The 12500-nt window shown below is 40.2% G+C and overlaps 1 protein-coding gene across 1 annotated transcript in view; it reads right to left on the bottom strand.

Annotated features, from left to right (window-relative positions):
- Positions 1-3174: 3174 nt before the first annotated feature.
- The window catches only part of LOC138966462 (myosin light chain kinase 2, skeletal/cardiac muscle-like), an 11380-nt gene continuing 2054 nt past the window's right edge, over positions 3175-12500 (bottom strand). The window contains exons 3-11 of the mRNA XM_070338716.1: positions 12373-12386; positions 12075-12315; positions 11431-11583; positions 10863-10992; positions 9845-9962; positions 8870-8967; positions 8081-8352; positions 6482-6647; positions 3175-5700 (exon numbers count right to left, since the gene is read on the bottom strand). Of these exons, the coding sequence (XP_070194817.1) occupies positions 5648-5700; positions 6482-6647; positions 8081-8352; positions 8870-8967; positions 9845-9962; positions 10863-10992; positions 11431-11583; positions 12075-12315; positions 12373-12386 (1245 nt within the window). The 3' untranslated portion in view covers positions 3175-5647. The remainder of the gene's footprint in view (positions 5701-6481; positions 6648-8080; positions 8353-8869; positions 8968-9844; positions 9963-10862; positions 10993-11430; positions 11584-12074; positions 12316-12372; positions 12387-12500) is intronic.

Genomic DNA, 12500 nt, shown 5'->3' with positions numbered 1-12500 from the left:
AAGATCTGAATGAGTTTTCACCAAAATGTGTTGATCCTGTTTTTTGTGATGCGGATATTTGTTAAAGCAATGTAAAAGTCTTTTTATATTTAGTCAAGTTTTGACTAAATGTTTTAACATAGAGGGGGAATCGAAACGAGGGTCGTGGTGTGTGTGTGTGTGTGTGTGTGTGTGTGTGTGTGTGTGTGTGTGTGTGTGTGTGTGTGTGTGTGTAGAGCGATTCAGAGTAAACTACTGGACCGATCTTTATGAAATTTTACATGAGAGTTCCTGGGTATGATATCCCCAGAAATTTTTTTCATTCTTTGGATAAATGTCTTTGATGGCGTCATATCCGGCTTTTTGTAAAAGTTGAGGCGGTACTGTCACACCCTCATTTTTTTAATAAAATTGATTGAAATTTTGGCCAGGCAATCTTCGACGAAGGCCGGACTTTTGTATTGCATTTCAGCTTGGAGGCTTAAAAATTAATTAATGACTTTGGTCATTAAAAATCTGAAAATTGTAATTAAAATTGTCTTTTTATAAAATGATCCAAATTTACGTTCATTTTATTCTTCATCATTCTCTGATTCCAAAAACATATAAATATGTTATATTCCGATTAAAAACAAGCCCTGAAAATTAAAAAATTAAAAATTATGATTAAAATAAAATTTCCGAAATCGATTTAAAAACAATTCCATCTTATTCCTTGTTGGTGTTGGTTCCTGATTCCAAAAACATATAGATATGATATGTTTGGATTAAAAACACGCTCAGAAAGTTAAAACGAAGAGAGGTACAGAAAAGCGTGCTATGCAGCACAGCGCAACCACTACCGCGCTAAACAGGCTCGTTTGTTTGTTTATTTGTTGCTTAACGTCCAGCCGACTACGCAGAGCCATATCAGGACGAGGAAGGGGGGGATGAAGGGGGCCACTTGTCAAGCGATTCCTGTTTACAAATGCACTAACCCATTACTTGTGTCCCAGCAGGCTTTAGTAAAACTAAATTAATACCTACTGGAAGATTACCAGTTTCCAGTATGTTAAAATAGGCTTAACCTATCTACTGCTGGACTTACATCAGAACACTAACAGATTAAACTATACATGAATCGCGAGACAAGCGGCAAGAGAAGAGATTTTTGGAAAAAATACAGGTGAATGAGCAAGAAGGCAGAAAAAAGAAAAGAATTCATGAAGAAAAAGAGAGCATGACAGGAAAGAGGAACCAAAAATCTACCTAACAGCAAACTAGAAAGCTCCTGCGGTTCCAAAAACAGGAGGGGCCTTTAATTTCATAACCGCAGTGCCCCACTGCGGGAAACAGGCTCGTTAATTTCACTGCCTTTTGCACGAGCGGCGGACTACGGTCATTGTGAAAAAATGCAGAGCGTTCAGTTTCATTCTGTGAGTTCCACAGCTTGACTAAATGTAGTAATTTCGCCTTACGCGACTTGTTGATTTTTTGTGAAAGCCACCGTTGATAACGATAGATTCATTTGAATTGTGTATCACAGTTTCCATTTATTTAAGGTTTGTTTGTTTTTAATGTGTATTGTTGCTGTTATTAAGATTATCATATTTAAGATTGATTTAAGGTGCTTATGTTGTGTATTATTGCTGTTATTAAGATTATTATATTTAAGACTGTAAGGCGCTTAGAACTATTTTAGGATTTGCGCCCTATAAATACCCTTATTATTATTATTATTATTAATAAATAAAACCTTCACAAATCAAAACGATCATGACAAACGTGTGTTTGTTTGTGTGTGTGTATGTATGTGCGTGTGTGTGTGTGTGTGTGTGTGTGTGTGTGTGTGTGTGTTTGTTTGTGTGTGTTTGTGTAGGTGTGACAATGACAATGTGTGTGTGTGTGTGTGTGTGTGTGTGTGTGTGTGTGTGTGTGTGTACCCATGTTTCCACACGTTTGGTTGCCTAAATCACCATAAGGCAACTATCCACACGTGGATGGCAACCTAAACTCTGGATGGCAACCTAATTGTGTGGATGCTCGCTTCATGTAACACCGTTAAATTGACTTTTTTGACGGAAAGAATGTCATAACAATGTTCAAAATGACATTCTTTCCGTCCTCTATAGGCGACGAAATAGGTCAAATTTTGTGCATTTTTTAGTGCAAAATTCTTCGATGCCGGAGCGAGTACTGCACCCAGTGCTGTTGTAGTGCAAGTGCACTAGAAAGGCACTGCACCCAGTGCCGCCTCTTAGGTAACCATCCACACTTTAGGTATGTGTGTGTGTGTGTGTGTGTGTGTGTGTGTAGGTGAGAGAGAGAGAGAGAGAGAGGGAGAGAGAGAGAAAGAGAGAGAGAGAGAGAGACAGACAGAGACAAAATAAAGCGTGTATGTAACCATAATTTTTATGTTGTAGTAATTCGAAGAATAGTTACTGTGTATACATGTATGTATGTGTGTGTGTGTGTGTGTGTGTGTGTGTGTGTGTGTGTGTGTGTACCCATGTTTCCACACGTTTGGTTGCCTAAATCACCATAAGGCAACTATCCACACGTGGATGGCAACCTAAACTCTGGATGGCAACCTAATTGTGTGGATGCTCGCTTCATTTAACACCGTTAAATTGACTTTTTTGACGGAAAGAATGTCATAACAATGTTCAAAATGACATTCTTTCCGTCCTCTATAGGCGACGAAATAGGTCAAATTTTGTGCATTTTTTAGTGCAAAATTCTTCGATGCCGGAGCGAGTACTGCACCCAGTGCTGTTGTAGTGCAAGTGCACTAGAAAGGCACTGCACCCAGTGCCGCCTCTTAGGTAACCATCCACACTTTAGGTATGTGTGTGTGTGTGTGTGTGTGTGTGCGTGTGTGTGTGTGTGTGTGCGTGTGTGTGTGTGTGTGTGTGTGTGTGTGTATGTGAGAGAGAGAGAGAGAGAGATAGAGAGAGAGAGAGAGAGAGAGAGAGAGAGAGAGAGAGAGAGAGAGAGAAAGAAAGAAAGATTGAGAGAGAGTGAGACAGACAGAGACAAAATAAAGCGTGTATGTAACTATACTTTTTATGTTGTAGTAATTTGAAGAATAGTTACTGTGTATGTATGCATGTGTGTGTGTGTGTGTGTGTGTGCGTGCGTGCGTGCGTGCGTGTGTGTATGTGTGTGTGTGTGTATGTGTGTGTTTGTGTGTGTCGTGTGGGTGTGTGTGAGAGAGAGAGAGAGAGAGAAAGGAGAGAGAGAGAGAGAAAGGAGAGAGAGAGAGAGAGAGAGAGAGAGAGAGAGAAAGGAGAGAGAGAGAGAGAAAGATAGAGAGTGAGACAGACAGTGAGAGGGATCTTCCATGGAATAGACAGCCAGCACATTCAGCATTTGTTCTGACCAAGTTTATTTGTGTCATTTAAAATACAAAATTGAGCTCCAACAATGATGGGCCATTCGTTTTTCATCAACTCTGACATGCAGTATACAAAACTGATGAGATGAAAAACAACCATTACAGGCTCTTACATGGTTCAACAAGCATCAGACATTTATGGAAGAGTATGCGCGATTGCTCATATTTCCGGGTTGTGTGCATATACAACATTTATGAATAATGCACTTGCATATGTTTTCACACAAAAATTGAACCTTTACAACTTATGCACAATTTATTGTTTGGTTGCTTTTACCAAAAAAAAGTGACTAGACAATTTGTACGTAATAAATGGTTTGATTTTATTTTTAAAACTGGCGCAGGTACATGTATAACTATGAGACAGTAAAGTTAAAGTTAAAAGGTGTGTGTTAAAAGCTGATTTTGAAAAAGGAGGGTTGTGTATGCCCGACATTAAAATTATGCAGCAATCGTTTCTGCTGGAATGGATAAGAAAGCTACATACGGCTACTGATACGGAAAAATGGTCATTCATCCCAATAGCGCAGTTTTCTCAACTGGGTAGAGACCTGACTTGTTTTCATGCCAAAGTAAAATGGAAGCAATTTAAAAAAGAACATGTTAATTTGGCCCCTTTTTGGGAGGAGGCCCTAAAAGTCTGGACAGAGAATAACACCCACACAGAAATAGAGAACCCACTGTTGGTAACAGTCTGGAATAATAAAAACATTTTGTATCGAAATAATGTGTTATTTTTTAAGAAATGGACTAAATGTGGGATCGCATTAGTTGGTGATATATGTGTTAATAACAGGCTGTTATCCCTAGAACAGATTAAAGTGAAAGTGGGTACTTATCCTTCACTGATGTTAGAGTATAATGTGGTAAAGACTGCTGTTACCTCGTTTATGAAAAGATATCCGGCGTATATGCTCATGCAATCCAATGAAAACAATGTTCTGCTTTTCGACCATAAAGAGTTATTTACAGCACGTTCTTATAGATTACATTTAATAAGTAAAACTGAACACAACCCTTGTTGTCTGAATTTCTGGATGCATAATTTTAATATAGAAATAACTAAATGGCATTGGCTCATCGTAAGGAATGTATCTAAAGAATCAAGACTGAGAGAATTGCACTGGAAGATACTGCATAACATATATCCGACTAATATTTTGCTGTGTAAAATGGGAATTAGAATGAATAACAAATGCTCATTCTGTCCAGATAAGATTGATTTTGTGGAATTTCTTTTATGAATGTTCTGCTATACATCCAATTTGGGAAAGAATAACCAATAAGGTATTTCAGCAGTATAATGTTAATATAAAAATTGATGTTCAAACAGCACTGTTAGGATACATGAAAACACCTGGTATGTCAAACAATTTAGTAAACTATATCAATTTACTTATTATTGTGGCAAAAATGTGTGTGGGAAAATTCAAATACGGGAAACCAATAGAAATTGTGTGCATGTTTAATTCAGAATTAGATTTGCGACACATATAGACTGAGAATAATGGTAATTGTAAAATATTTTAATAAAATTGTCCATTGTTGGTATTTGTCCATGATAGAGGTGAAAAGATTAGGGCAAAAGAAGTAAGTTTAAATGTGTGGTTATTTTTGGTTTTTTGTTTTTTTTCTTTTTCAAACCCTATCTTTGAGCTGTTGTTTTAAAAATGTAAGAAAAAAGAAAAAAGAAAGAGGGAGAAGGAAAAAAAAAGGAAAAAAAGGAAACTGAGCTGAACATTAGGAAAGAAAAGAGACAGTAGTTACACAGTGATTCAAACACTTTCATAAATGCATCACTTTGTCTCATACTATTTACCGTTTTATACACTTTGAGATTGTTGCCCTGAAAAAATTACTGACCAAATGAACAAATAAATATAATGCTGCGTCGCCCAAAACAAATAACGGTTTTGGGTGTGACGAAAAAAAGAACAGGGCCGGAGTGCTATGTAAATTATGAGCAATTCTTCCAAATCCATTTAAAAAATATGACACTACCAGACTGTTTCCGCATATTGAGCCAGAATTTTTTTTTATCGCAAATCGATGTTGCAGTTCCGGAGCAAATGATCAAAATTTCTTTGCGAATTGCGTTCAAACGTGTTTCTCCCATAATATAACAATGCACAGCTCGAAAATATGGCCAAGAACAAATCTACGGTACTTCGAAGAAAGAAGAATAACAACATTCTTGTCCATTACGACTTGCGATTTACCGTGTGCTCAGTCGCTGTTCAAGTTGCCATTTGCTTCAAGAGAATCTCCCAGGAGTAGCCGAGAAAGCAGCAGTTATAAATTGCTGCTGCACTTGACTGCAGTGATAGACTTGCGTTCAACAGGACCTGCAACACAGAATTACAGAGTTAAGATAAACATCATCCATGATTCTGAAACATCAGATCTAGGGGCTGAGGTGGGAGAGAGAAAAGGCAAGAGAAGGGGTTTGAAACAAATTAAAAATATGCATGTAACAAAAATTATCAAGATATAAGTGAAACAAAAGAAACTGTTGAAAGTCCCAAAATTCCATTTAAAGATTGACCTCCCTTCGTCCGTAATTGTAAGAACAATCAATCAATCAATCAATGAGTCTTATATCGCGCATATTCCGTGGGTACAGTTCTAGGCGCTCTGCAGTGATGCCGTGTGAGATGAAATTTTATACGGCCAGTAGATTGCAGCCATTTCGGCGCATATTTACCTTTCACGGCCTATTATTCCAAGTCACACGGGTATAGGTAGACAATTATTAACTGTGCCTAAGCAATTTTGCCAGGAAAGACCCTTTTGTCAATCGTGGGATCTTTAACGTGCACACCCAATGTAGTGTACACGGGGGGAGGTTCGGACACCGAAGAGAGTCTGCACACAAAGTTGACTCTGTGAAATAAATTTCCGCCGAACCTGGGATCGAACTCACGCTGACAGCGGCCAACTGAATACAAATCCAGCGCGCTACAACACAGCCACTCCAACACCACCATGAGAAATCAAGAGCTGACCCCCCAGTGTTAACATTTAACAGAACAAATAGATTTATACTAAAATTAGAGCATTCAGCGAAAAAAAGACACAGAGAGAAACAGTATCTCTGCCACTGAGGACAGCCACACAATCCCTCACCTTTGACCATGCTGAGAGCGATTTCGATGTTCATCTCCTTAATGTTGCGGGTGTCCGTCAGGTACTGTAACACCTGTCGCAGAGCCAGCCAGTCAGGGTCATCAATGTTCGAGTCCATCAGATGACCTAGGTGGATGTCTAGAATCCGGTGACCATTGCTTTTTATCTGTCAGGAAAATTGTAGTACAATAAGGATGTGTTTGCTCCTGAATGTCAACTACTGTACTGTACCCTGTCAATCTCTCCCAGGAGATTTGCTTTTCATCACTTGGTCTTGATTCAGTAAATTCAAAGCAAAACTGAGGAAACACATATGAAAGGAGTAAAAAGACATGGTATTCCAAGACAACCCATCCTCCTATGTTAAAGGCACAGTAAGCCTCCCGTAAACCATCACAGAGCTCCCCGAGCGTCTACATACAGTACAAGCATACTTCCATTTGAACGCTCACCGAACGGGAACATCCTGGCTGCTTTCTGTCGAGCGTGAGAAATTTTCAAAGAATTCATTTTCGTGGACTTGCTCCTCTACAACAATGGCGCCTCGTTTTGGTGCTGGACGGCTGTTATGAATATTCAATACCGGAAATCACGCCCGGACAGTAAGCCTCCCGTAAACCATCACAGATACTGTCATGCTTTTACACACAGTACAAACACCCTTCCATTTGAACGCTCACCAAACGGGAACATCCTAGGTGCCCTACGTAAAGACGGCGAGCAAGTTTTAAAGAATTAATTTTGCAGATTGTCTCGAACACTTTTTGGACCCATCCTGAACTCAGGTCAAACATGAGTTACTTTCCTTCGGGTCTCATTCTATCGATGTAAACTGGCGATAGCCGTGGATCGATGATTATCAAAATGTTTTTGGACCGTGGTGCGTTTTTGCGCTAGACCTAATTTTTAAAATCTAAATAATAAATTGACAGCTTGTTACACAAACATTCTTTAATCATAAAAGAATTCTTTTTTCATCAAGACAAGATCAGTACAATTCGAAGTTGTGAAAGTTTGAAAAAAGAAAAGCCCGGAAGCAGGGTCACGCAAGGGTCGTAGCAGACGACGGTTTATGCATATCGCCGTTCCTCTCAACAGTCAAAAGCCATCGCTAGAGCTCTTGTGAACCACAGCCGTTTGTTTCGTGCATAAAAACGTGCTATTGTAAATAAGCTCACATCGAGTCGCATTCAAATGACTAACTGACGACTACATTGTGAAAAAGGGAAACTGGATCACACGGGTTCACGATGGCTCAGGGGTAAGATAAACCACGCAAAAATAAATTCTTTGAAAATTGTTCGTTCTTTACGGAGGGCACCTAGGATGTTCTCAATCGGTGAGTGTTTAAATGAAAGAGTGTTTGTACTGTGTGTAAAAGCCTGACCGTATCTGTGATGGTTTACGGGAGGCTTACTGTGCCCTTAAGGTGTAATCCGACATTGTCCAAGTTACTGCATTGATTTTCAGTCCCGTCATTCATACTGATGTCTTCATTTCTCTTCCTCCACTCGCTCTCACCTCAGCAACAATAAAAATCTGTTTTAACAAAACACCAAAAAAACATACCTGCACAGACAAACAACATTAACCACTTACATGCAGCATTACGTCCCTCTTGCAGTCGTCACAGATCTGCCTGCTGTGTTTGGCGCTCTCGGTGCAGGTCTTGCACTCGTTCTTTATGTCCTCCATGGCCTGGTTCCAGACCCCCCGATTGCGCGCCTGAACGTCACTTCGATCATGTGGGAGCAAGAAGTAGATGATGACGCAGGCTATGGCCCACAGGTCGGCCGTCTTCAGAACAGGATGGTATAAGTTCAGATCCAGGAGGGTGTCGAACCAAGGAGGCAAGTAGAAAACTGTATAGCCTACAGACCACCACAAAAATGAATGAGCATCAGAAAGGTTCTGAGAAAAAAAAGCAAAATAAAACAAAACAAATGAACGCATAAAAAAAAAGACAACAAACAAACAAAGACGCATCAAGAATGGTTGGTGTTTTTTAACGTCCCTTTGAAAGAGGCATCAAGATTGGTTGGTGTTTTTTAACGTCCCTTTGAAAGAGGCATCAAGAATGGTTGGTGTTTTTCAACGTCCCTTTGAAAGAGGCATCAAGATTGGTTGGTGTTTTTTAACGTCCCTTTGAAAGAGGCATCAAGATTGGTTGGTGTTTTTTAACGTCCCTTTGAAAGAGGCATCAAGATTCACAAAGTGGATCACGCGCAAAAACAAGAACATCAACAACAAATGACAACATCCAATGGCACATACACTAACTTTATCAAATCTGCACTGACATGTGCAAAGAAGATGAAAACACTCATCCTGGTGGCTAGCACAGTAGCAGTGAAGGATCAAAATGTCAAAAATATGTAGTAAACTTACCTCCTTTCTGGAAGGCATACTGTGGGTGCTTGGCTGATTCGAAATCAATCAGAACCAAAGATTCAGGGTCCGCTCGATCTCGCACCATTAGGTTCGGTCTGAAGATGAGAGCAAAGATCAAGATAAGTTTAAGTATTTCACGACAACATTCAAATTTCTTCCCAAGCTGGATCTCGCACCATTGTGTTTGGTCTGAAGATGAGAGCAAAAATCAAGATAAATTAAGTATTTCAAGACAAAATTCAACTTCTTTCCCAAGCACGTTAACTCTGGTTGACATGTTACAATCTACTGCATGGATTTCTGATTTAACAGCACATTTTCTGTCTTCCCTTCTGGTTATTTCAGTTCCCAAGCTAGCTGCTACACTGTCCAAGTCCAGACTGTATACATCATTAATCTGGAAGCAGTTCGCTTTTCTTTTATCCCGCCTTCAGAAAAAACATGTCTCAATATAACAAGTATATTTTTTCACACATTTTGAAATGTGTTATACAGTGTTTGTTTGTTTGTTTGTTTGCTTAACGCCCAGCCGACCACGAAGGGCCATATCAGGGCGGTGCTGCTTTGACATATAACGTGCGCCACATACAAGACAAAAGTCGCAGCACAGGCTTCATGTCTCACCCAGTCACATTATTCTGACACCGGACCAACCAGTCCTAGCACTAACCCCATAATGCCAGACGCCAGGCGGAGCAGCCACTAGATTGCCAATTGTAAAGTCTTAGGTATGACCCGGCCGGGGTTCGAACCCACGACCTCCCGATTAAGGGGCGGACGCCTTACCACAAGGCCAACCGTGCCGGTTGTTATACAGTGATAATTCTTCAAATGCCGATCATTCAAAATCACACTATCTGACAAAATTGACTTCAATTCAATGCTCATGTGAAACAAAGTAAAACTACATTTTAGTTCAAATCCTATCAAGATTTTGCCTGCAGGTTTGGATGATGTTCAAAAATAACTCACATTTTGAGGTCAAAATGGGCTAGGTCATGGATATGTAGATAGTGGACCGAAGACAGCAGGGTCTCCGCGAACTGTCGCACCTGGGCCAGGTTCCAATCACAGGTCAGCAGTGTACCACCTGTACACAAAATTACAGAATTCACATTACGAAAATCATCATCATTGTCATCCAATTGACGAATTCCAGAAATAATTGTGCCGGGTTTATATGAGTTGTTTGTGCCTGCCTCAATAAATCCAAGAGTATTCACTCTTTCACAATCCATACAAACCCGACAAAGTTATTTCCGAACATTAATGACAGAATTCACATTATGAAGAACATAATCCTTATTAGGCAATAAACGAATTCCAGAAATAAGTGTGCCGGGTTTATATGAGTTGTTTGTGCCTGCCTCAATAAATACAAGAGTAGGCCTAGTCACTCTTTCACAATCCATACAAACCCAAGCATTGTCTGTTGCCAGTGGGCCAGACAATTTTTAGTCCAACAAGAGTTGTCTCCCTGGATTATAGACATGATATCTACTACGATCATTTACCAACATTTTCAAGCTAGCTAAACTCCTCAAGCCTTGTGCTTCTTTGCGAAATACTATACAGACACAAGGTCACTGAGCTTGACACAGAACAGGTAACAGGAGTATGAAGCCAGAAACGTGTTAATAATTTCAGTAAGAATATGTTCCTCCAATTGTTCTTGCTGTACACAATGTCAAATTAAAGAGAGTGATAATGGTAAACAAGACATTTAACTAAAAACAAAAATGCTGAAGGTGCTTACATAAATTCACAGAAAACACTGAATTGAATCATGACCTAAGAACAAGGGTGCTTGAATGGCATATCAGGGCAATCACAAGTGGATGAAATACTATTATGATAGGCTTCTGGGGCAATACATTTGCATCTACAGACAAAGAAACTGTTGTCCATTTGAATGCATAATAGTGGAGTGGGGGGATGAGGGGTAGTTGGGGGGGGGGGGGGGTCATAAAAATAAGAAAGCAGCCCATACCTTCAATGAATTCTTCAAAAATGTGGATGAAGTCCCTTTCCTTGTAGACCCCATAGATCTTAGGAAGGAAGGCTTTGTTGTGCTGAGTCAGGAACTCGATGCCTATCAGTCTTCTGTTGCGCATCTTTATCTGAAAGCAAAAACAGCAACGTCTTATTCATTGTTTTTTTTCAAAGTGATCAAAGAGAGAGAGAGAGAGAGAGAGAGAGAGAGAGAGAGAGAGAGAGAGAGAGAGAGAGAGAGATAGAGAGAGACGGAGAGAGGGGGGAGGGGGGGGGCGAGAGGTTCCCAAGCCTTTCAGCATACTCTTTCTGACAAAATTGAAAACATTTAGTATAGCACAATGAAACCCATTCCTGGTAACAGGGACACATGTATACTAAATTAATCAGCACAGATACCAAAACAGACATACCCACACAGTTAATTGTGCATATGCACACACACACACAGACACAAACACTCACTAAGACACACCACACAACAACCAAAAACAACACATTACTAAAACACAGTCCCAAACTCACAGGCATGAAAAATATATATAATACAGTTAAAGTCAAATTACCTTCTTCAAGACAAACTGATTTTTGGTGCGGTTGTCAGCACAGAGAAAGACGCCACAGCTTTTGTTCTCTGAGTGGTGAATAATCTTCTTGACGGTAAACTCTTTGCCTTCCCTGTATCTCATCACTCCTTCCACTAACGATGGATAGAACTGCTGCAAATATACAAAACCATTTTATTTTAATCAAAACCCTAATTCAAAACCTACACCCACAAAACGAGCGGTTATAACCTAGAATAAAAAGTGTATGGATTACATGTATGTCTATTGAACCTGCCTGGCAATCTATATCTGTCTAAGCATTCTTATCTTGTTTGTCTACAAGTGTACCTGTCTCACAGAACATGGTAGAAGGCAGGAGAACTGCAACCCCCCCCCCCCCCCCCCCCCCCCCCCCTCCCCACCCACCAGCACCCATTCCTTCCACTCAGTGTAAACTGGTGCCTGTGGTCTGTCTGTCTATCTACCCATCTATGTACATTCAAAGCAGGACACATTTTTATATGAAGTATAGGCACATGAAAGCAATTAAGTTGGCCATAAAAAGATTGTTTACCTGTCTGTTGGCAGATATCCTGCTCAAAAGACTGAACACACGCACCCACCCACACACACATCCACTCACACACCCATTATCAACTTACATCATGAATATAGATGCCAAAATCTCTGGGCGTGGACACAATCTTGACCAGATAGTCCTCCAGCTCCTTGGAAGGACCGAACAAGAACCCTTGCAGAGACTCTTGCAGGCAACTGAAAGTCCTCCGCACAACTGGGGCATCAACAGCGTCGGCAAGTTTTTGGTTATCACTGTCGGTAGAATCACTGTGTTCTGAACTGCTAGTAGTGCCAGAGGCCTCTGATCCAGGGCTTTTGTCTGAGCTGGTTAGGGGAAGAATTTACCCGATGCTCCCCAGCATGTCGTAAGAGGCGACTAACGGATTATGTTTCTCCTTTTACCCTTGTTAGGTGTTTCTTGTATAGAATATAGTCAATGTTTGTAAAGATTTTAGTCAGGCAGTATGTAAGAATTGTTAAGTCCTTTGTGCTGGAAACTTGCATTCTCC

The sequence above is a fragment of the Littorina saxatilis genome, linkage group LG5, assembly GCF_037325665.1.
Source record: "Littorina saxatilis isolate snail1 linkage group LG5, US_GU_Lsax_2.0, whole genome shotgun sequence".
Taxonomy (NCBI): Eukaryota; Metazoa; Mollusca; class Gastropoda; order Littorinimorpha; family Littorinidae; genus Littorina; species Littorina saxatilis.
Note: the sequence above shows the minus strand (reverse complement) of the source record. Positions and strands in the feature narration are given on the sequence as shown.